This window comes from Aulonocara sp. 'chitande type north' Nkhata Bay, linkage group LG16, assembly GCF_057382095.1.
Source record: "Aulonocara sp. 'chitande type north' Nkhata Bay isolate Kocher_YH1m ecotype deep benthic linkage group LG16, A_spYH_male_GT1.1, whole genome shotgun sequence".
NCBI classification, from domain to species: domain Eukaryota; kingdom Metazoa; phylum Chordata; class Actinopteri; order Cichliformes; family Cichlidae; genus Aulonocara; species Aulonocara sp. 'chitande type north' Nkhata Bay.
The window spans coordinates 28,637,011-28,661,202 of NC_141359.1; the positions used below are offsets into that span (position 1 = coordinate 28,637,011).

The window sequence follows — 24,192 nt, forward strand, 5'->3', positions numbered from 1 at the left end:
GTTTCTAATTGTGTGTTAACAAGGAAGTAATCTAAACGTGGGCTCATCGGGGAAGCTTACAAATACAGGGATCTGATGTGATTCAGGGCTAGAGTAATTAGTTTTTTAGGCTTGCGATACATGTGCATGTCAAAACAATGAAGAAGAATGTACAATTTACAACAGACACCTTCTGCTAATCAAGATTTAAGAGATAGTCACACTGAACCGACTCAAAACACCTTAGTTGTATGAAATCACTTGACAGTATTACACTACTTAGTTGCACCACACTTATAGGTGTGACAAATTGTGCTTATTTGCTGGGACTTGCCATTGCTAAGATAACATTGCTTCACTTATTATCCTGGGTTTTTCTGTATTCAAAACATCAAAACAACTGAGCACGTTAAAGCGAACAGACAATCAACTGTTACTTTTATTTTCTTGCAGGTTTAAATCCTGTTTGTTTCTTTGTCTATACGTACTTCTGTTTTCTTGTTCTGAGGTTCCACGCAGGTCAACAGTTTATGAAGTGACCTGTCCAGCTTTTCTTGACTTTCATGGTGCTGGTGATGTCATGTTCAACATCACTGGGCTAAACCAAGCAGGTGAGTTTTCTTTCTGGAAATGTCCTCTCTTTTTTGTTTTTATGGATTTTGAAATAATTTTATGTAAGTGTTTGTCTTTATAAGGAGCCTTTTAACTATATAAAAGAACTAGTGATGCATTGGTAAGTTTTACTGGCTTGAGCCAATAATTGGGTGTGAATTGGGTGAACTGGGTGTGAATTGACAGCCCTATAGTCAGTCAGAGGTTGCTTCAGGTAAAGAACCACTGGTAGCCAGGACAGGCTCCAGTCCACCCAATCACCCTGGATTTGTAAAGTGGAAGAAAGTGGATGGATGCATTATTGTAAGCAGGACTTATGTGCTGTAGTTGGTTAAAAGTGAAACTAAGATTAATTGCTGTATATGGGGATTAACTAACTATCTAAACAGAAAAAACTTTGACTTTGTCCTAGTAAAGTCCATCCATTATTAGAGGCATGGCAAGCGATTTAAACTCTCATGAGATGAACAGAGGCTGTTAAACAATAGGTGACTATGCTGTCGCAGTGTGGGAACACATTATGACAATCGTGTACTTACAGATGGCAACTCGAACTGTTTGATGGCCTGGGAAACAATTAAGCTGCACAATCACAATTGAATTTAAAAGCTACTACAGCTAATGGGGTGGTGTCTTGCTGACAGAATGGTATTTAACACTCATCAAAAGAGAGCAGTTGAAGAAATTAGACTCTGCAAAGCATTAAGAAGACTTTCTGGGCTGATTTGACATCATTATTTGTATTATACGATTGAAAGTTTGTATATTTGTGTTAGAGAAAGATAGAGGAGGTGAGGGTGGAGAGCTTATGTGTATTTTAATAGATAAAAGTTGTCAGCATTTGCTAAATGGTGTGTTAAAACTACAAAATGTAATGCAAGAGAAATCTAAAGAAGAAAAATGTCTTTTTTTTTAAAAAAAACAAACAAAACAAAAAAAAACTATTGCTGTGATTTATCTAATCAGAACAACAGTCCCTTGCAAATCTTTTGTGCACACTTGGCATGCATGGCTCTGTCTCCAACTACTATATGACTTATCCCACTGTGATGCACTGTCTTCTAAGCCCTGCTTGCTCCTCACCTCCATAAATTATTCATTTAGCACAGCATGAAAAACGCATGTCAATTAGCCAGGTTTATTTTTTTTTCCTCCAATGAAAAACAGCGGGTTTCTCCTCATGCCAGCTAGAAGAATTATGTAGTGAAACAGTGCATTATTTATCATTTTTGGACATGACTGCTCAGGCTACATACCCTCATTCTTCTTTAAAAAAAAGGAACAAAGTCTGACAATGTCAGTTATTCTGTTTGATTTGAGCAGACATATATCTATATGTTTGCAGATAGATACAGTAGATGGACAGATAGATGGATTTTTTCTTAAGTTGGAGTAGTTTTTAATTTTGCCTGTTGTATTAATGCTGTGATTGATTGAAATCAATGCTGGCTGATGAACGCTATGACTGAAGATCTTTGATGAACTTCCTCATTTCGTCCTTGTCCGCCTAAGCATGCGGTAAAACTGAGAATACATCACAGGATCCTTTTAGTCAATGTAGAAATGTGTATATAGTACCAAAAATCCACTATATGGAGGAGTACACCCAAAATACTTGTCAGTTTATCCCCATCCTAGTTGAAACTATATCTGTACACAGTGAGATATTTAAATAAGCCATAGAGCCCTATGCACAACTGCTAAGCAGTAATATTTAGTTGCCAAAATCTAAAAATGTTTTAATTTCAATATGTTCATGTATGTTTACATAATTTGCATTTTTATGCTTTGATTCAGGTTATAATAACCCGAAGATCCAACAAAATACAATGCTATTTCATCTTTAATTAAATCATCAATTAATATCAGCTGCAATTTTACCTGCAGGTCAACTTACTATTTAAATTACACATAGCAGAATTTCCCCAAAATATTAAACCTTTCATTTGAAACAGATATAAATGATTAAAGAATTTAAAAACATTATTCAAGCATTGGAACAATGGCATGCTCAACAGTGTGATCTAGCAAACTTTCATGAGTTTAAATTTAAATTAAACCTCATTATTTATGATATTTAAATACTAAATTAGCTATGTAAAATATGCCTAGTTTAATATGTATTAATATGTGGTATGTCTAACACCATTCCCAGGTAATTAGAAAAATAGAAGTTTCAAAATCTGGCTGGAAAATATTTTCTCTCAGTTTGTAAAGTGGAAAAATACAACCTTCATGACGCTTAAATCTAAGTTTTAACCTTCCAAAGAACATTTTTGTTTATGGTCTTCATTTGCTGTCTTTTCTTTCATTTTGTGCACTCAAGGAAGCACTTGGCCACATATAGAAACGAACACCTTGATACGCTCGTGGATGATTCAGAGTCAGCAGACCCAACACAAAACAACCATGTTTCAAATAACAGAGTGAGGTTAAATTTAGCAACACTATATTTTAATCAAAGCAGGATTTGGTGAAATACTCCTGAAGACACAGGGGTCTGTGTGGAAGTTATTGTCAGCAATGAGCACCACGCGCAGTCCTGTTGCTTAGATACTGTACCTGCAGTGATTCATGACTCTGATGGCTCTGGGCTGCTAAGGTAGTATTAGCTCAGCTGAATCAGAATTGAGATTTTGCTTATAAAGACAGAGGTATTTTTTTTATGTGAGACCCAAGTGTCGTTGGGTTTTTGTTTTTGCTGTTTTTACCCCCGAGAGTCAAAAACATATTCTCCCCATTTCACCTTTTCTCTCCCACACCAAAGCAAATAAAAGTAAAACTATAGCCCTGACATTGCACTAAACCAAATGTTCAGCATAGGGTGACACTATAAAGCATATGTTAAACCCCAGATGTGCTTCTCCATCAGCAGTAAAAAAAAAAAAAAAAACAAATAAATGCTTTTCCCCCTCTCTTCTAATGGACAAATTTGGTTGTGCATTTTTCCCATACTCTCTCCACTGACTGCCAGCTATGGGACATTTTACAACTGCACTATAAACAAACACAATATGCCCCAGGCTGCATTTATGAATACAATTCTTAAAGTGTTTGCTTATTTGTGGATATTACAGTGCTGTAGGCAGATGAACAGAATGGTACTTAAAGAAAAATGGTGAGGTATTTTAGTCACCTGTAGAAGCAGAGGCACAGGAGAAAAAAAAAAAAAAAAACAGTGTGGGTCAAACTGCAGGAGGAAGAATATGTAGCAGATCAATATTAGCACTCTTTAGAGAGTTTAGTCTAGAGACGAAATCTGTAGCAGTTAACCTCTTAAGCCCCAAGCCTAACTGATCTCCTGCCTTTTGCCCCCGTATCAGGGGGCGTTGGGGTTTAAGAGATTAAGCTATAGGGGTACAAAATAAAAAAATAAAAAACTGCATAGTCCAAGTGTGTAGGCCCTATAATAGCATTATTGTGTGAGTCTTTTGGACTTGATGTGCAGGTTACCTCTTTGTTCAGCTGTGCTCTTGTGTGGAAGAAAACCTGGAGGGTCTCAATAGGTGGTAAATGCAGGTGTGGCAGCTATTCATACATTTACAAATACATTAGTCTATATTTGCAATATTTTCTCTCCTGCGAAAGTGGAGGAAAAAAGTTTGGAGGTGTTTATTATAATTGTTATACCTTGTGGCCCTTAAGGAGAACACACACACACAGTACAAATGCAGTTCTCATCCACCTTCATGTACCCGTCAGTGATTTTTCCCCACCAGTCTCAAGGGGTAATAATGAGCACATTATGGCTTGGCACTGCACAATGAACAACACGGCACAAGAAAACCCATTTAGGAAAGTTGACACTAAAGAAAGATTTATACTTTTTTAAATTGCGTTTTATTTTTACAAGAGAAAAGACCATAACAAAGCTCCTTCCCTGAGCTTTTCTGCGGGGATGATGAACTGCACTAAACCTTTTGTTGTTCCTTACTTCACTGAAATAGTTACACTCCGACTCACAGCTGTGATCAAAAGTTTGCATACACTCCTCATGGCATGAATGCCATGATAATTTAGGGGTTTTAATAATTTGTTTATTATTTATCACTTATAACTATTCTTAATTCCAGGGTGCAATGACTTTTTCAGCATACATCTTTAATGACAAGAATTGCATTTTCTTCTCATTTAAAATTGCACATCGAGTCAAAATTACACATAAAAGGTTCAATTATATGCATACACCCCCACTAATATTTGGTTAAATGTTTAACAACTTCCATCTTGACCAAATGTTTTGGTAGCCATCACGTTTTTGGCATAAGTCCTGTTGGAACACCCAATTATGTCCAAGTTTCAACCATCTAGCTGTTGACATGAGGTGAAGTTGAAGAATTTCGAGGTACTACTACTTTTTGATTATCCCATCCACTTTGTGCAATATTATCAGTCAACAGGTGGAAAAACAATGCAGAGTACAATGAATCCATGGCTATGTTGTACAGTGTTTTTAGGTTTGAAAGTCTCACCTTTACTCCTTCAAACACACTTTGTGGGCAAATACCTCAATCTTTCTATTATCCGACAGCAAAACTTTTCTTTTCAGAAGACATTTAGCTTGTCTGTGTGGACAGCTGTAAATTTCCGTTGAGCTTGTGTATTTATTCTGGAGCAGGGGCGTCTTTCTTGATTGGATGGATTGAGAGGATGCCAACGTATTGTAAAACTCATTTTATTGTAGTCATCTTTCCTAACCAACTTATTCTCATCTGAGGGTGACAGAGAGGGGGAGAAATGCAGCAAAGGGCCACGAGTCACACTGGAACCCGGGCCGGCCACTCTCAGCCGTGCGGCATATGGTCGACTGCATATCCAACCAGCGCGCTTCAGCATCACTTCATGTATGCATGTCTAATTTTGAGCCTGTGTGGATGAAAGAAAATCCCAAATAAATCCAAACTTGTACATGACATTCTGACATTAAAAGTCATCTTAATTGTCCATGTAAGAACTGTATTAACACATATAATAGTATTAAACAAATTTAACATGTAGTGTACAGTGCCACAGATATCAAGCCTTGTTATAAAGTTGGGATTTTTGCTTTTACGTCATACACATTTGCAGTAAATATGACTTAGATGATCTGATCACAAGCTAACAACTGGCCTTAGAATTAACTGTCGCCATTATTAGTCTTTCTCAATTTGACGTTTTAGTGCCAAATTAATTTGTGTGTGTCTGTGTCTGACGGGGCTCTTAAAAGCATCTACACTGATGTTAGAGTGACAGTCATTTTAATGCACGACCATCACAAGCGCACTGAAAAACACCAACACAAAGAGCATCCATTATGTGAAATAAGTCTTTATTGTGTTTCACTGATTGTTAAAACAACTATTACCAAAAGCACGTAACAAAATATGAGACTATTTCAACACAACGTCTGGTTGAATGCGTTTTCACTTTGATGCATTAAAATGCACAGCAGGTTCACATGCAGACTGAATTTGAAACATATGGCATATACAGAGATCGATCCAAATATATAAACAGGGAGGTTGCCATCTTCTTCAAACTTCAAAGTTTGTGTTCCAGACCGATGCCCTTGAAAATAACAGTGATTTCTTACCAAAATGGGGGAAAGTCTATTATTTCAGTTTGTTTATCTACACTTATGTTGAAAGTTATGGATATAGTACATGCTTTACATACAGTACATCTTTAGCACCATCCAAACTACAATAAAATGCCTCAACAAGAGCAAATTAGTAAAGTCTTTTGGCCAAGCCAGTAGCATTAAAATTTACTGAGGGGAGCTGAGAAATTGAAAATTTTCATTTCATTACATCCAGCGAGAGCCATAAATGAAACAACAAAAGAACATAAACTCTCCTTAGGGATTTACATAATTGAAAATCCAGTGTAATTACCTTCGCTGGTACCCCTTTATAAGTCACCCTTTAGAATTGGTTTTGCGCTCCAACGAAAGGGCTTTAATTATTAGTAATTAGTTCTATAATGCTTTTTAGCTTGCTAGCTATTAATATTAACAGTTTTTGAATTGCCAGGTTATGAAGAAACTCGATGGCTGATGTTTATCCTAATTCAGTACAACACTCATCTCTTTCCTAGTTCGGGACATTTATTCTAATGACCCGTCTGACCTTTTGGGAAAGGCAGAGTTTAATTATTGTAAAAGCCCTGACTTTAGGAGAATTCTGGTTTATTTAAAATGGGCTTATTTCCCCATTAATGTGGAAAGCTTGGCTCCAAGTGTTATAAGAAAATAGTACAAAATATTGCTCTCACTTCATATTGCTGTTTGGCAACAGGACTGGAGAGGAAATTCTAACCCTGCTGGCCAGACCCTCTTTGTTGGCTTTCTTTCTGTCGGTAGTGGAAAAGACTTGTAGTGTCCAGCTGAGCTGCATAGTGGATCGCCTCAGCAAATAGCTTTACCACCTAACGCAGAAAGAAAAAAAATGAAACAGAAGTCAGTCAGTTGTCACAGTGAGTCAGATTGTAAATAAAACCACAAGTTTTAGTTGGCAGCATAGTACTGACCTGAAAATTGGTAATGAGTGGGACTCCATGGTCAATGGCCATTCTGCGGATGAGGAAGTTATCCTTCACGTGTCGAGTATTGTTATTGGGCAAGTTGACCACCAGGTCGATATGACCCTCACTGATCAATCTATAAACAAAAAAAAAAACAAAAAAAAAAAAAAACACATGCAAAAAAAAAAATTAAAAGAAATTCAATTTAAACCCAAAGCACAGAGTAAACTTTGACTCAAACAAAATGTGATGGGGTGGATGCAGCTCAGGTGGTGGAGCAGACTCGACTATCTGTAGGTTTGAAGGTTTGAGCCCTGAACCTTATGTGCCAAAGTTTCCTTGGAAAATGCAGCAAATATTTCTACACCCACAACTGATGTGTGCGAGAGTGAGTGTGTCAATCTGTCAATGACTTAACTCCTTTGCATTAACTCTTAAGAAAATTAAATGTTAAGATTCTGAGCTGCTACATGTAAGAATATTATGAAATTTTTTTATAATTTAATTCAGAAAAGATTTTAACCTATTTTTATTTATGTAAAATGAAATATTTCATTCATTTTGTGTTTTAACTTTGGTTATGGATTATAGAGGACTAAAATCAATAATTAATCTCAGATTATTAGAATATTAAATTTTAAATTTGATTAAATTACTATTCAAACATTAAGAAATGATATTTACAGTCTAGTTCAGTCTTGCACATTGAAACAGTCACTGGGAAGACAAATGAAACCTTCAACAAGGAGGATTAAGCCACAGAAAGTCCACAGATTGGAGAGTTCACTGGAACAGGAAAGTGTTGTTGGGAAGGTGCACAAGCAACCAGTGACCATTTGATTCAAGAACTTGGGTTTCACAACTGGTGTCAGTGTATCACAAGCCACCATGAACAGATGTTTTCAGGAAAGGAGCTACAACCGTCACATTCTTAATATTAAGCCACTCCTAAATCAGAGATGTGAGAAGCTTCTTACTTGGGGTAAAGAAAAAAAAAAAAAAAAAAAAGAACTAGAGTGTTGTTCACTGGTTCAAAAATCCCCCTTTCAAATAAAAGTAAATTCTGATTTGATTTGGAAATCCAGGACCTAGAGTGTGGGGGGAGAGTACAAGAAACAAGAGTTGAAGATCATTCAAGTTTGAATTGTCCACAGTCCGATTATTTGAGGTGCCTGCAAATGGCAGGTCGTCTGCCAGGAAGTTGTAGAGCTTCCAGCTGCTGACGAGCTTTATGGAAATACCCATTTTTGTTTTCTAGCAGCCCTTAGTACCTGCCCATAGTGACAAAACATCTACCAAATGGTTTGTTATTACTGTGCTTGATTGGCAGCCAACTCGCCTGACCAGAACCGCATAGCTTTAGGCCATATACCCCACAGATTCTCTACAGTGGAAACAGATTCTTGAAAATCAGATTAGACAAGATGACTTGACTTTACATTCTAAGCAAAAAAGACAAAAAAAAGGAATCAGTGAAGGACGAAGACAATTATACAGAGATGCAGCAAGTTGAAATGACACAGATACTTTACAACTAGGAAAAGAACAGAAAGAACAAAGAGAGCTATGAAGAATTTAAAAAAAAAAAAATGAAATAACTAAAATCAGGTTTGACCATGTTGCTGACAATGGCATTTTCTCCTGCCTGACTGATCAGTCTGCTTCAGATAATCATTATATCAGCTCTTGATTGATAAAACCATAGTTTAACAAATATTCAAACACAAACACAAGTCCACATTGATCACACAACTGAAATACTCATAATGCAAGTAGAAAATTACAGCTAAAATTATAATCATCAGCAAAAGCTGAGTTACAAACTTGCAAACATAAAGCCCAATCATCAATGAAATCAGCTTGAAGTTGTGGGAAGATCTAAGATCTCAAAGTTGTATTTGCTGTTGTAATTGCTGACTTGTATGAAGCTGGAACAGTTGATGAAGAAAGTCTCAGTCATCAGTTTACAGGTGGATGTAAAGACAATTTAGCAGAGTCTACTCTGTGGGAATGGTCACCCAACTACAATACAATATTTTTAACAACTTAAAACAAGAATCAGAGACAAAAAGTTGGAGATGAAGAGGAATCAATACAGGAATATTTTTCAGTGATTGAGCTTTCTGTACTGTATGCAAGTTAACCATAGTGTAAAAGAGGGCTGCTGCCAAAATGAAATCATTCACCCAAAAGTCAAACACAGTGGAAAGAGGATTTGGGGTTGGTTTGCTCCTTCTAGACAGCTCAAGAGCATTTTACAGGATAATATCAGAGTGGCTTCTCCACTAGCTGAAGCTGTTGTAGAAATTGGTGATGCCGCAGAAAAAAAAAAAAAAAAAAAGGACTTTAAACATAAAAGTAAATACACTGTGAAAAGAAAGAGACGCTGAATTTGCACATTGGCCAGACAGAACCCAGACCTTGAGACTAGAAATGTTACGGAGCTCAGGTCAGTTGTTCACTCAAGAAATCTTAACAATGTGGCCGAGATATAGGAACGCTGTAAAAAAAAAAAAAAAAAAAAAAAAAAAAAAAAAAAAAGTCTAAAATACCTTCTGAGAGCATAACAGGCCTGATGTGAAGCTACTGAAAACACTTATTTGAAGTTACTGCTGCAAAAGGATGTCCCGCCAGTTATTAAATCCAAGTGTTAGATTTTTCCTGCCAATAATCCAAATGTTGGACAAGAATGTTCAGAAAAGACAAAAAAACAAAAAACAAACAAACAAATATTATAATTATGACCAAATAAGCAAATTGTGTTTGTATACTTCCAACATAAACAAAGATCAGACCAAATTTTCTCTGTCCCCACACACACACAGCCCCAGTCTCTTTTTACATTTTCACCTGAAGGCCTTCGACAGACTGCATAGAAATAAGGCTGAATTCTAAATGAACGTGTGTGACAGACAGTGACAACAAAGGTTGTGAGTTTTTTTCCTTCTATAAAGAATTGGCCTCTATGCCACCTTGCACAGATGATGCCAAATAGTGTTGTGTACATCTGTATGTGTTTGTTAGTGTTGGTCTAGGCTTATTACATTTTTCGTACCTTCTTTTTCACTAGCTGACTTCCGAACATATGGTCCAGATGGCTTCATTGTGGCATGATCATTACCCGTTTGTGGAATCGTTACCTGAACACCGTCACAGTCACGGCTACTGTGCTACAATAATTCTCTCTATGTAGAACTTTCTTAACAGGTTGTACTACTGGCAACTGAGCAATTCAATAAAAAACAGACCAATGTTAAAACAATGTACAGCAATTCGTCGCCAGACATGTCCTGGTTAAGATACCAAGAAAGTGAAATGCTATTAAAGAATGCAATCTATAATGTTCAAAGTTTTGCAACTCTAATTAAGCTTCCACTGCAAGTTTCCCTACAATGTTTCACAGGAGTGGCCAACAGCAAAATATATCACTATCTACCTAATTTGTGCTATTTTTGATTTTCTTTGGTTGTGATAGTTTCTCTCTGTGACCAGACTTCAGTGTCAGTATTTTACAGTGTGCTGTGTGTCTGGAAAGTGGAGCAGTAGTACACGAGAAAATGATAATTCAATGACAAGTCATTAGTGTCGACCAACCAAAATCAACTTAGGAGACACGCTATAGGACCGTAACAAAGTGTCAAAAAGTGGAAGAGTAGCAGCGCCATTTATGGAAGTTGTGCAAAATATTTGTTCAATTTTTGTACTTTATTATTGCCCATAACTGCTTTAACTTTATGTTACCCTTATAAATAATTTCATCATTCTCCCTATTCAAGTCTTATACTGGTCAATGTAATGACTCTGGACTTCAGAGTCTGCTAAATCTTCTTTGATCTTTTCACATCTTACAACGATAATGAAGAGGCTTTAGATCTTAAGGCAGCATACTATGCTGATTAGACATCTTGTTTTTAATCTAATATGTTACAATTCATTTAATGCTTAAACACTTCCTCTGAAAACCACAAGCTTGGCTTCAGAGTTTAAAGGCCAAAGTTTCACATGAGCCACTTCAATAAATGTGCCAGAAGGGTTTAACATCAATTTAGTAATCTAAATGAACATTTACTCACCTCTTAATACTGGGCAAGCTGTTGTCTCCACCCATCCCAGTGGGCCAGGCTACTGGAATGGCAGGAACGTCATTGGCACACAACCAAGCGGAAGTGGCTTCAGTAGCATAGAGCTAGAAGAGCAATATACAGGGAGTGCAGAATTATTAGGCAAATGAGTATTTTGTCCACATCATCCTCTTCATGCATGTTGTCTTACTCCAAGCTGTATAGGCTCGAAAGCCTACTACCAATTAAGGTGATGTGCATCTCTGTAATGAGAAGGGGTGTGGTCTAATGACATCAACACCCTATATCAGGTGTGCATAATTATTAGGCAACGTCCTTTCCTTTGGCAAAATGGGTCAAAAGAAGGACTTGACAGGCTCAGAAAAGTCAAAAATAGTGAGATATCTTGCAGAGGGATGCAGCAGTCTCAAAATTGCAAAGCTTCTGAAGCGTGATCATCGAACAATCAAGCGTTTCATTCAAAATAGTCAACAGGGTCGCAAGAAGCGTGTGGAAAAACCAAGGCGCAAAATAACTGCCCATGAACTGAGAAAAGTCAAGCGTGCAGCTGCCAAGATGCCACTTGCCACCAGTTTGGCCATATTTCAGAGCTGCAACATCACTGGAGTGCCCAAAAGCACAAGGTGTGCAATACTCAGAGACATGGCCAAGGTAAGAAAGGCTGAAAGACGACCACCACTGAACAAGACACACAAGCTGAAACGTCAAGACTGGGCCAAGAAATATCTCAAGACTGATTTTCTAAGGTTTTATGGACTGATGAAATGACAGTGAGTCTTGATGGGCCAGATGGATGGGCCCGTGGCTGGATTGGTAAAGGGCAGAGAGCTCCAGTCCGACTCAGATGCCAGCAAGGTGGAGGTGGAGTACTGGTTTGGGCTGGTATCATCAAAGATGAGCTTGTGGGGCCTTTTCGGGTTGAGGATGGAGTCAAGCTCAACTCCCAGTCCTACTGCCAGTTTCTGGAAGACACCTTCAAGCAGTGGTACAGGAAGAAGTCTGCATCCTTCAAGAAAAACATGATTTTCATGCAGGACAATGCTCCATCACACGCGTCCAAGTACTCCACAGCGTGGCTGGCAAGAAAGGGTATAAAAGAAGAAAAACTAATGACATGGCCACCTTGTTCACCTGATCTGAACCCCATTGAGAACCTGTGGTCCATCATCAAATGTGAGATTTACAAGGAGGGAAAACAGTACATCTCTCTGAACAGTGTCTGGGAGGCTGTGGTTGCTGCTGCACGCAATGTTGATGGTGAACAGATCAAAACACTGACAGAATCCATGGATGGCAGGCTTTTGAGTGTCCTTGCAAAGAAAGGTGGCTATATTGGTTGCTGATTTGTTTTTGTTTAGTTTTTGAATGTCAGAAATGTATATTTGTGAATGTGGAGATGTTATATTGGTTTCACTGGTGAAAATAAATAATTGAAATGGGTATATATTTGTTTTTTGTTAAGTTGCCTAATAATTATGCACAGTAATAGTCACCTGCACACTCAGATATCCCCCTAAAATAGCTAAAACTAAAAACAAACTAAAAACTACTTCCACAAACATTCAGCTTTGATATTAATGAGTTTTTTGGGTTCATTGAGAACATGGTTGTTGTTCAATAATAAAATTATTCCTCAAAAATACAACTTGCCTAATAATTCTGCACTCCCTGTAATGCAGCATTACAAACGCATACATATATAGAATGTAAAAATACTGAAGGAAAGAAATTCTTAGTTCTTTTCAGTAAATCTAAAGAGCAGGAATCAGAAGAGCTTCATTAACCGAAGATCATAAAAAGGAAGCCATTTCTGATTTTCAATGACCGAAAATCACAAAAAGGAAAATATTTCTGATTTTCAATAACACGTCTCGTCTCTTATGTTTGAAATTGCAGTCACCTTGAAGCCTTCCTCTTTCAGCTGGTTTGCTGTAGCCAAGAAACTGGGTCGGAACGAATGCTGGAAGGGAGGGAAGCAGACGGATATTTGAAAAACTGATACTGATACTGTATGAGACAAATTCAGCACTGTATCATTGAAGGTTTGTTCTTCTTTTCTGTCTCACTTTCCCTTTCAAATCACAATCACACTGTATTCATGATACTTCCCTACAGAAAAGCGGTTACAAAATAAGGCACAACTTGTAAAATAATTGAATTTTTAGATGCCCAATTAGGACTATATAAATATTCAACAATAATACAAATATTGTCATCCCTTTGGAATACCCACATTTCCCCCCCCCCCAATTCATTTAACATTTACAAAGGCAATAAAGGGTTGTTCCAAATTAAGACAACATAATGACATTCTGGTTTGGTAGGTAGGTGTGTTATATCAGTCAATTTGAAGTTAAAAAAGAAAAGAAAAAAGGCAGCATTGCAATATCTAGACAACAGAAATCTAAACAACAGATTCTCTGATAAGGAATATGATAACTGAGGCAAGCTAAGGAGCAGTTTTGTTTTTTTCTTTTAAAGTGTGACAGTCTATTTACTTCCTCACTCTGGTGGGATGACTTTGCCATCTGTCTTTTGGCAACAGTCAACCAATGGAAGATTTCTCAGAGAGTACATGTGTTTGCTATGACAACAGACACTGACTGCATAATTTATTTTCAAGCTTACCAGGAACTTCAGTTGTGCTAAAAAAAAAAATAAATAAAAAAAAAAATACTGAGAAACCATTGTTTTAAAAAAAGAAAAGAAAGAAAGAGACAAAACACAAAAACAACAATACATATTTCTTGAGGTATCCTTCTAGATTCAGAACCCTTGATAATGCGAATCTATAATAATCTATAAAACAAGGTATGAGCAGGACAACTACATTCGTACGGAAAATCTAAATAGACCAAACTGCTCTGATCTTAAGGATGTGATTGTAACTAGGTGTTCTTTTTCCTTCAGGTCAATGGAGGGTAGGTCATATTGTGCCAATCTTGGAACAGTCTGACACCACTGATGCTAAAAAAAGACTTCAAGGTTACATCTTCTAGAGCTATAAAAGGAAGACACAAACCAGCCCTGAAACGAGGTATTCAGTTAAGTATTAAAAGGGTTACTCTTGTTGTCTGCAGATGCTTGTTTGATTGTAACTGTGGTAGTTAAGACTGTTCTGTCAGAGGATTATAAACATGTTCAACCATACAAGCAGTTTACATGATGTCAGTTTTGTTATGCAGTACACATTCATTCTTGTGTGTTGCTCGAGTCTGTTTTATGTAACTCATGGACATTCGGTACAGACAATGCTGTGCACTTAAAAAAAAAACAAAAAAAAACTATTATTTAAGCAGAAAAGAATTTCAATTATTCTGTTTTTTCCATGAAACAAGCTGACGTAAAAAAAAACAATTTTGTTGGAGATCAACTTCAAATGACCCACTTAATGGATTCTACCAAGCACACAGAAGAGTTTTCAGCACTTTCAGAGTGTTTGCTCCTGATTTGCAACTGATTATGCTCACACTGGGTGCCCTTCAGCTTAGTAAACAATGCGCCTGCTGAAGTCACTGCTGTCTCATCAAAAGCATTGTGATATGGTTTGATATTTGTCATGTAACTACATTAAGCCTTATATAACACGCAAGTCTGTACTTAGATGGGCAAATCTGACATACAGCTAAAAATAAGGGCATGACAGGTTAGGAAAATAACAAACTTTACCAATAGTTATTGTTAATATAAGTAGTCTGAGTGATTAATCTAATTTTCAATAAAAACTTGTTTAAACAGCCTTAAAGAGTATCTTGAACACAACTGTTTAGTTTTTGTCTGTTAAGACAAACTAAACAAAGTAAAACAAAAAAACTTTACTTTTGTAGATCCTGCAAAAATACTGAAATGCTGAAGACATTTGATAGCTAAGCAATCCATTTCTAGACAAACAATTTGTAAAATGATCTGCCGTAACACAGAGCCGCAGACAGCGGTTATAATATTTTCAGACCTACATACATATTTCCAATACAAAACCAGATCAAAGAACTTTGTAGAGTTTGTGTAGAGTTGCAAGAAAACATTTTTGAAAACCATCGGTATTGTCAGGGTTTACGGATTAATTATTCAAAATGTTTAAGCCTTTATTGGGGAAAAACAAACAAAAAAAACAAACAAAAAAAAAACCAAAACTAGTATACCTCACAGTACATGCTGGAAAAAGTAAACGCCTCAATTGAGCAACCTGTGGAACATCCATTAGCAGGAATGACCTCAGACATTTTCTGTATCTGCTAAAGAATCTTGTACCGTATCTCATGCAAACGTTTAACATTTCTGCATCGTCTTAGTTGAAGATCTTTCTTCTAGTGGTAATTGGTGTGTGCTTTTGGAGTGCCTTTGTTTATCATTTCACTCAACATTTCGTAAGATTGGTCCTTTTTTTCTGTAATTTCTTGATACAATTTGGAATTCAGGGTGTACACGCTGGTAGTAAAGTTTTCAAGCCTAATGTAGCAAAGCATCACTGTGGTTAGAAAGAGGCTTTGATGGTGCTGTGCATTGCCTTTTCTCCCTTTGTGGATTTTTTCCATTAAGTTAACTTACGTCTGCTTTGTGCATTTCTTATAAGTATCTAGTTTCTTTTCTGAACCTTAGAAGTTTCCCCTTTTTTTAACCCAATAGGGATTTCTTTTGCGGTGTCCTTTCACCGATTAACACCATTCTTATTCAGTGTTTTTGTATATTAAAGACTGTCCACTATATGAAAAATTGGTATGCGTGCTCAGTGTGAGTACACAACCCATTTAATTCTGTATTTTGTAGATATTTTTGCACATCTTTCAGGACTGCTTATTGTGCTCTTGGTGTGGTCAGAGGGCCCGGTGGCGCCTGTGTCCGGCAGCCTCGCCTCTGTCAGTGCGCCCCAGGGCAGCTGTGGCTACAATGTAGCTTGCTATCGCCAGTGTGTGAATGTGTGTGTGAATGGGTGGATGACTGAATGTAGTGTAAAGCGCTTTGGGGTCCTATGGACTAGAAAAGCGCTATACAAATGCAGGCCATTTACCATTTACCATGGTCTTTGCAGGACAACGACTTCTAGGGAGAACAACCATCCCAAAACAACTCAGCTCTGATTTTTATCTTGTTGTGGATTCATCCAGCATCGATCACAGCATGAGAACAGCAAACCTTTTCAGTAACCAGACGTATGTGCTTCTTTGTAGGGAGGGGCACCTCACTTCCAATTTCATCTGTTCACTTACTCTTTCCAGCCTGTACCGTGAGCCTTGGCTCAGACTGTTCCATAAGAAAAAGGTACAAGTCTTTGTGTGTTTGTTTAGTTAGATTGTGTTTATAACTGTCACTTAGTTATCCATCAGACAACATGATATGAGTAACCAAAGGAATTACAATAGAAATAGAACCCTAAAGGGTTTTTGCCACTGTGCTACAAGTCAGAGAAGCTGCAAGTTGACCTCCTGCTGGTCCTAAGGTAAAGCTACAACCATTAAGTTAAGCTAATGTGAAGAGCGCAACAGTGACTGCATACCTTTTTTAGGGCCTTGGTTCCAGAAGGGAATTTTCCAAAAATATTCCTTACATTTCAGAATTTTTTTATATAAAAGTTTGAAGCCTTCAACTAAGTCAATCACCTACAAGGTGAATCATTAAATGTTTGAACATGGAATAAAATAAGTAACAAAAATTAAAAACAAAATGGTACAAGATTTTGTACATATTTACTTTGAACAGTGACAGAACTGCTAAGCCATTTGTTTATTGAAAGTACCACTTCTACCTTTTTAAATGTAATACTTTTCATTATTGTAGTATTTTAGAATTATAATTTGGAAAATACTTTGTAGTGAAGTATAGCCTAGTTATCGATATGGTATAGTGCTTCTTTCCGCTCATGCAATTTCTGAAGTTCCACGCTCACTCAGCTTTCTCACCAATCAGAGACAAATTAGAAATTTGCCTAGAGCAGTTATTTTCCGCAACACGGAATAAAAAGCTTTCGTACTGAAATACGGGAGCCCATGTCATCTTTTCACAATGTCATAAGTTAAGTTTTCCTTTGATGGTTACAATTATATTATATGACTATTATATGTTATATTCATGCTGAAAGAAAAAAATAAACGTGTGATCTTTTATCTCTCTGTTGCCATCTCTGGCATTTTAGTGGATCCATTGTTCTTGTGTTACTGCACAATAGGTGATTGGCTTCAATATGGAGGATTGATAATGCTGCATGAGAAGAGCACAGTATTAAATTGTAATGAAGCACTGAACTCTCCCATCCCCCGCCTCCTCTACTGCAGCTGGTTGGGTTTAGGAACTTTTCTGCCAAAAAACTGTGATAGGCAGAAACCAAGAGTCCAATGTGTACACTGTCAGCAGAATATCCATTAAAAAACTCATATCAGCATCACAGAAATGAGTCTAATATGAGTACATCATTTCAGAACTCTGTGTGAAACTCAGATGTTTACCCCACCCTCCAGCAGACTTCTTCACAAAGATTGCTCAATCAAAAAGACCATTTTAAACTCCCCTACAACTAAGTTTTTTTGTTTTTTGTAGTTCCATGTGTCTGCATTCTCTGGATCCGTCAGCCAAAATTGCTGCTGTTTGTCAGCCACGTTATAGTCTGTATATGACCCCAGGCACTTGCCTTGAAGTGGACCTGTTCCCCAAGAGCACCAATTACACAGATGGTGCTGTGAGTGCTTTGTTAAAGCTGCATTAGTGAACTCGCAGTTTGGCAACTCTGGGTAGCAGCAAGACTTAATTACTAGAAATCATGTAATGCAGTGGCAGAAAACAGTCCAGCTTAACATTTTGTTCTTTTCTGTGACTGCAGATTGGAAAAACTTCTGTGTTTTGCAGCAATTTTTTCATTCTGACATAGCATTCTGATAAGCATGTAAACAGTTTTCTCCTTAGCTAATGTGACTCTTATGTCAGTGGTAGTTCTTAGTCATTTATGTAAAAAAGCATCAGCTCTATAACTAAGAACTTTTATCATTTCCATATTATGTATTGCAGCCTTACTGGGTCATTCCCCAGACTGCCAGAGTTGGTCATAGTTTATAGGTCAGTGAGAGTAGTTAGACCTGCATGAACCCGATAGCCTGAAACACTTGTCTACACATTTGATGTCTTGTAGGGGAGCACCTAAAGGAAACAGAAAGAAGTAAAAGCATAATAGTTGGAGCCTTACCTGAATCCCAATCAGGATGCCCTTCTGAGGCAACTTAAAGCCTGTGGACAGCATAGCTTTCAGGAAGGCCGAGTAAATGTTTGGTCCAAAACAAGCTACCTGCATCAGAACACAAAAAAGGAGAAACATGAGAATGTCTTTGAACTAATTCTACAATTGAAACACAATAATAAAGAGAGATAGAGATATCTATAGATATCTCTACATCCACACACATCTCTACATCCACACATCCACACACACACACACACACACACACACACCATTGAGTTGTATATTTGCAAGGGACCTACTTCTCCAGTGGAAGCCATCTCACAGCGAAGTACAGGATCTGCATCTCTCAGTCGTGGCCAGGAGAACATGGGTGCCTGGTAAAAAGATCGAAAAGAGCAAGAAGTTTATTTTGACAAGATTGTGAAAAAAGAAAAGAAATGTCACCAAATGTGAGCTAATACTAAAGCTCTGTCACTTGTTTTTTTGAAGAGACTCCAGTTTACAGCTCTAACAAGCTAGAAGATTAATATTAGGTTTGTGGGATAAGTTTCCAAAAATAAATCAGTAAAATCTTTAACTGAAGTTGAAAAAATGGTTTCCAAAGAACAGAAAAAGAAAACTACAAAAAAGTGGCAGTCAATTAAGAATATTCTTTAACATTATTGGTCAGTATCATGCATTATGGTTACAGTCTACTGAAACCATTTCAGAGATTTCATGACGCTGCCACCTACAGGTGGAAGAAAGCTTGTCATTAGGAGTAACAGCTAAACCACGCAACAGCTGTTTGTTTATGGACTACAGAAAAGAAAAGGCAAATACTGATAAATAGTGTCAAATTAATACCAAGTAGAAACAATTCTTTCTACAGAAATGAGAAGAGGAGGCATGGTATAATACAAGAGAGAACTGCTATGACTACTGCCGTGGACAACATGAAAGAGAAAAGTAGTGATGCTTCTCAAACTGCAGACCACCACGAATAGGGTTGTGGCATTGTCTGTCCACACACACAGGCAAGGGCCACTTGGGGGGCGGGGGATTCATCCTTGAAGTGAGCTATCTAATCAGTGAATGTAATGTTAGCATACTAATGTAAGAAGGGACGAAGAGAGGGGAATGCAGACAAGGGACCAGCATCTTTATCGTGCCTTTGTTCAAAGAGTCAGAGAAAGGCAGGGAAGTATGCAGAGATAAAATGGCAGAATGTAAAGAAGAAAGAAAATGAAATGGAGAGAGGGCCATGTATTGAGAATGAACAACAACGAGGGAAGTTTTAATGACGGAGACAAAAACAGATATAAATTCAGAAAGACTGACAAAGACACATTTGAAGGTTTCCGAGTAAAACGGTCCATTTGTGAGTCAAATGAAGTACCAATTTTACCTGCCACAAAACTGTAAAGACCCAAGCAACATCATCCAATTCTAAATCATTAACACTAAGAAGAAGAAATGAAAATGGAAATATAATGTAGGCGCAAACAAAAGGGGAAACACAGGGACGTGTTTAAAAAAAAAAAAAAAAAATGCACTCACCGACATCTGTCAAGATTTAGCCGTCACGAGATACGAGAAGACAAGCCTTCATAAACAGAGTTCTTAAAAAGGCTGCCCAGTTTGGCCTATAATTGCTTGTTCTTCAAATGCAATTGAGTGTGTGGGATTGTATGATTGTTACAATATTCCAGCTTTTCCAATCTCAACATCCTACCACTCGAAACAGAGTAGAACTGTGAGTGTCCACAACATGAATCGTGTTATCTTCGGGCACCAGCTGAGCTCCAGTGGAGAAGGACATGAATCTAGCAAGACATTGTCATGTAACATTGCTGTTGTTGTTGTCTGCTTTACTAGAAAAAGCACTTGTATGAATGTCTTTATACTCACAGATAAATGGAACTCAGGAACTTGGCAGATTCAGGATTCTTGGAAGACATTTTAACAAATACGAATAGTGAAGACAGTTTTCTGAAAGTTGACGGCATCTTCATTCTAAGAAGTAAAACGACTGCCATTCTGAGTAAAGTGCTTTTTCTATTACAAACGCAATTATGTGGTAATTTTGAAGTTTTTAACTGGCTCATGCTAGTTGGTTGCATGGCTGTAAGGATTCTAGGAAACAAATAGTGCCTGGATAGTGTTCTTGGTAAAGCTGCACACTTACTGCCAACTAGGGGTAGGCCCTCTGAGGATTGTGTTATAAGTAGATAACTGGGGTGGTGTCAATACCATTAATGGGCAGTACCAAGTTACATAGCATTGGATCCTAGAGAACTTAATTGTTGCTGGCGTGAAACAAGTGTTCCTCGGTGCCATTTATCATTAGAACAGCTATAACACAGTAAAAGTTTCATCTTCATGGTGATGACCTTTATATTTTGGATATTTAATATAAATTTTGATGATACTGAGGGATTCAAATAATATAATTAAACGATTAAAAAATAAGAAAAGACTTTTTAAAACTTTGTGAAATGCAATTTAAAAAGAATGCAATTTCTGGTGAGGAATAAATTAGGACACTCCCACACGTAAAACACTTAAAATGGTTAAAATCCCACCGGTGTATCACGTCAGGTGCACATGATCAGTACGTCATTAACCAGCATTTTAAAGGAGCCTTGCCCTATTTAAACCTCAGATTTAGTTTGGTGTGCTCCTGACTGTTGAAGTGAGCGCTATGGTGAGATCTAAAGAGCTGTCTGATGCCCTCAGAAGATTGTGGCCACTTATGGGTTTGGTAAGGCATTCAAAAAGATCTCAAAAGAATTTGACATCAGCCATTCCACCATCCAAATGTTTACAAGTGTAAGACATTCAAAACAACTGCCAAGATTCCCAGGGCTGGCCGTGCGAGCATATTCATCCCCAGAGCAGAGCGCAAGATGCACAAAAATCCTAAAATGTCATCACAGGAACTGCAGCAGGCTCTGGCTACTGTCGATGTGAAAGTGCATGACTATCAGAAAGAAACTACACAAGTTTGACTTTCATGGTAGGTGTGCAAGGAGGAAACCTTTGCTCTCTAAGAGAAACATTAAGGCCAGACTGAAGTTTGCCAGAGTGAACGTAGAGAAAGACCATGACTTCTGGAATTATATTCTTTGGACAAATGAGTCTAAAACGGAATTATTTGGACACCATGTTTGGCAAGAACCATCGCCTTAGATCGAAAAGCGTGGAAGATAATCGTTGGTCAAGCAAGAGAACCTGCGGCACCTACAGCAGCGTACTGGTTGCGCGGCAGACCACCGCCGCTGGTCGCCCGCTAAGGACAAGAAGAAGTACGGCCTTCTAAGAAAAGAACCTCATACCAGCTGTGAAGCATGGAGGTGGCAGTATCCTAGTTTGGGGATACTTTGTAGCAGCAGCACCTGCAGCCCCCCATAATAGGCTTCTCTCAATGACTATCGCCCTGTAGCCCTCACCTCAGTAGTGATGAAGTGCTTTGAACGCCTGGTCAGAGACTTCATCATTTCTTCACTACCAGACACACTGGACCCACTACAGTTCGCTTACCGTCCAAATCGTTCCACAGACGATGCCATCTCTCATCTCCTCCACACATCACTCACTCACTTGGACACTAGAAGGGGGAATTATGTTAAAATGCTCTTCATAGACTACAGCTCTGCATTTAACACCATAATTCCCTCCACACTCACCACCAAGCTGGAGCATCTGGGACTCAGCTCATCTATGTGTCAGTGGATCTCCAACTTCCTAACTGGCAGACCACAGGCAGTAAGGATGGGCGGACATGTCTCAGCCTCCACCACTCTCAGCACTGGAGCCCCCCAGGGGTGTGTTCTGAGCCCCCTGCTGTACTCTTTGTACACATATGACTGTGTGGCCACTACCAGCTCCACCACCATCATCAAGTTTGCTGACAACACCGTCGTGGTGGGCCTGATCTCTGATAACAACGAGACGGCCTACCTGAAGGAGATTAGGAATCTGGAGAACTGGTGCCAGAGGAACAACCTCCTTCTAAACGTCAGTAAGACAAAGGAGCTGATAGTGGACTTCAGCACTGAGCAGGAGAGGAACTACCAGACCCCCTTCATCAACGAGTGCCCAGTGGAGAGAGTGGACAGCTTCAAATACCTCGGAGTTCACATCACGCAGGACCTGTCATGGTCCTGTCACATCAACACCGTGGTGAAAAAGGCCCGACAGCGTCTCTACCACCTCAGACGCTTGAGAGACTTCCAACTGCCCTCCAAGGTGCTCAGGAACTTTTACTCGTGCACCATAGAGAGCATCCTGGCGGGAAACATCTTAACCTGGTTCGGGAACAGCACCATGCAGGACAGACGAGCTCTACAGAGGGTTGTGCGGTCAGCTGAGCGCACCATCCGCTCCGAGCTCCCTGACCTGCACTCAATCTACAGCAGGCGGTGCTGGACCAAGGCCAGGAAGATCGTGAAGGACCTCAGCCATCCCAACAACAGACTGTTCTCTCTGCTGAGGTCAGGAAAGCGATTCCGCTCCCTGAAGACCAACACAGAGAGACTGAGGAGGAGCTTCTTCCCGCAGGCGATACGGTCTCTCAATCACACCACCACACAGTACTGACCCACACATACAGTTCTAACACACACTGGACTTTCTGGACATTGTTTTTGCACACACTGTTTTTTTGCACAACACTGGTCACTATATTCTTCATTTCCGGTTAATACTTGTACAGCTGCTGTTATTGTGTATATATTTATTTAGATTTAGATTTCTTCATACATTCTTATATAGTTCTATATTGTGTATTTTGTTGTACAGTTATTTTATTTTCAACTTTAATTTATATATTATCTTATTCCTTCCCAGTTAAATTTACCCTTCATTCTAATTTGTGTTGTACAGTTATTTCATTTTTAACCTTAATTTATATTTTATTCCTTCTTAGTTAAATTTACCCTTTTTAATTTTTCATATTTATTTCCTATCTTATTCATAGCCTTTTCCTTTTTTGTTTTCTTTAGGTCACGAGTAGTTGTCCAAGCATTTCACTACATATCGTACTGTGTATGACTGTGTACGTGACAAATAAAATTTGAATTTGAATTTGAATTTAATAGAATCCATCATGCATCTGACTGTGTATTGGGGGGTGCTTATAGAACATGTGAAACCATCTGTTAAAAAATTAAAGCCGAAGTGGAACTGGACACTGCAACATGACAATGACCCAAAGCATACCAGCAAATCCACCAAGGACTGGCTAAAAACTAAGTAGAGAGTCCTGGAATGGTCAAATCAAAGCCCTGATATTAATACCATTGAGATGCTGTGGGGTGACTTGAAACAGGTTGTACATGCAAGAAAACCCTCAAACATCTCACAGCAGAAAGAATTCTGCATTGAGGAGTGGGGCAAACTTTCTTCTGATCGTTGTCAAAGACTGGTAAAAAGCTACAAAAGGCGTCTCACTGAATTTATGTCAGCCAAAGGGGGCAACACTAGTTATTAGGGGGTAGGGTGTCCTAACTTTTTCCTCCATTAAAATACAAATTTTTGTTCATATCTTTTTTTTGATGTGTAAAATGTTTTTAATTATTGTTGTTTAATTGCAATTAAGTCACTTTCTTTCCCAGTAATACATGAAAACATGATTGGACATTGATATGTGAACATTTCTTTAGAAAGAGCCACTTATTTAATTGGGTGTCCTAATTTTCTCACATGACTGTATGGTGCAGGTTGGCTCTGTTATGCTGCACCTCAGTCACCTCAGTGGTAAAGCTTGCTGGAAGGTGCTCTGACTGATCATCACTACCAATAAACCCCAGTTAATATTATTCCTGTGGTTCTCCAACCAGTAGTTGATATTTATACACATGTGTGAAT

General features: G+C 38.2%; 1 protein-coding gene and 1 long non-coding RNA gene across 5 annotated transcripts in view; one reads left to right on the plus strand and one right to left on the minus strand.

Annotated features, from left to right (window-relative positions):
- The window catches only part of LOC147311764 (uncharacterized), a 64,582-nt gene extending 46,645 nt beyond the window's left edge, over positions 1–17,937 (plus strand). The window contains exons 4-5 of the long non-coding RNA XR_015125372.1: positions 13,074–13,219; positions 14,088–17,937. This is a non-coding gene — a long non-coding RNA (uncharacterized LOC147311764). The remainder of the gene's footprint in view (positions 1–13,073; positions 13,220–14,087) is intronic.
- cps1 (carbamoyl-phosphate synthase 1, mitochondrial) overlaps positions 4,482–24,192 on the minus strand; it is a 71,464-nt gene continuing 51,753 nt past the window's right edge. Inside the window, exons 33-39 of one of the 4 annotated variants that reach the window (XM_086266715.1) lie at positions 18,638–18,716; positions 18,349–18,443; positions 13,078–13,137; positions 11,169–11,281; positions 7,102–7,231; positions 6,847–6,999; positions 4,483–5,457 (exon numbers count right to left, since the gene is read on the minus strand). In XM_086266715.1, coding sequence (XP_086122841.1) covers positions 6,886–6,999; positions 7,102–7,231; positions 11,169–11,281; positions 13,078–13,137; positions 18,349–18,443; positions 18,638–18,716 — 591 coding nt within the window. In that variant the 3' untranslated portion in view covers positions 4,483–5,457; positions 6,847–6,885. Of the gene's footprint in view, positions 5,458–5,901; positions 7,000–7,101; positions 7,232–11,168; positions 11,282–13,077; positions 13,138–18,348; positions 18,444–18,637; positions 18,717–24,192 lie in introns of those variants that run through there. The other 3 variants (XM_086266717.1, XM_086266714.1, XM_086266718.1) reach the window with 3 other exon arrangements.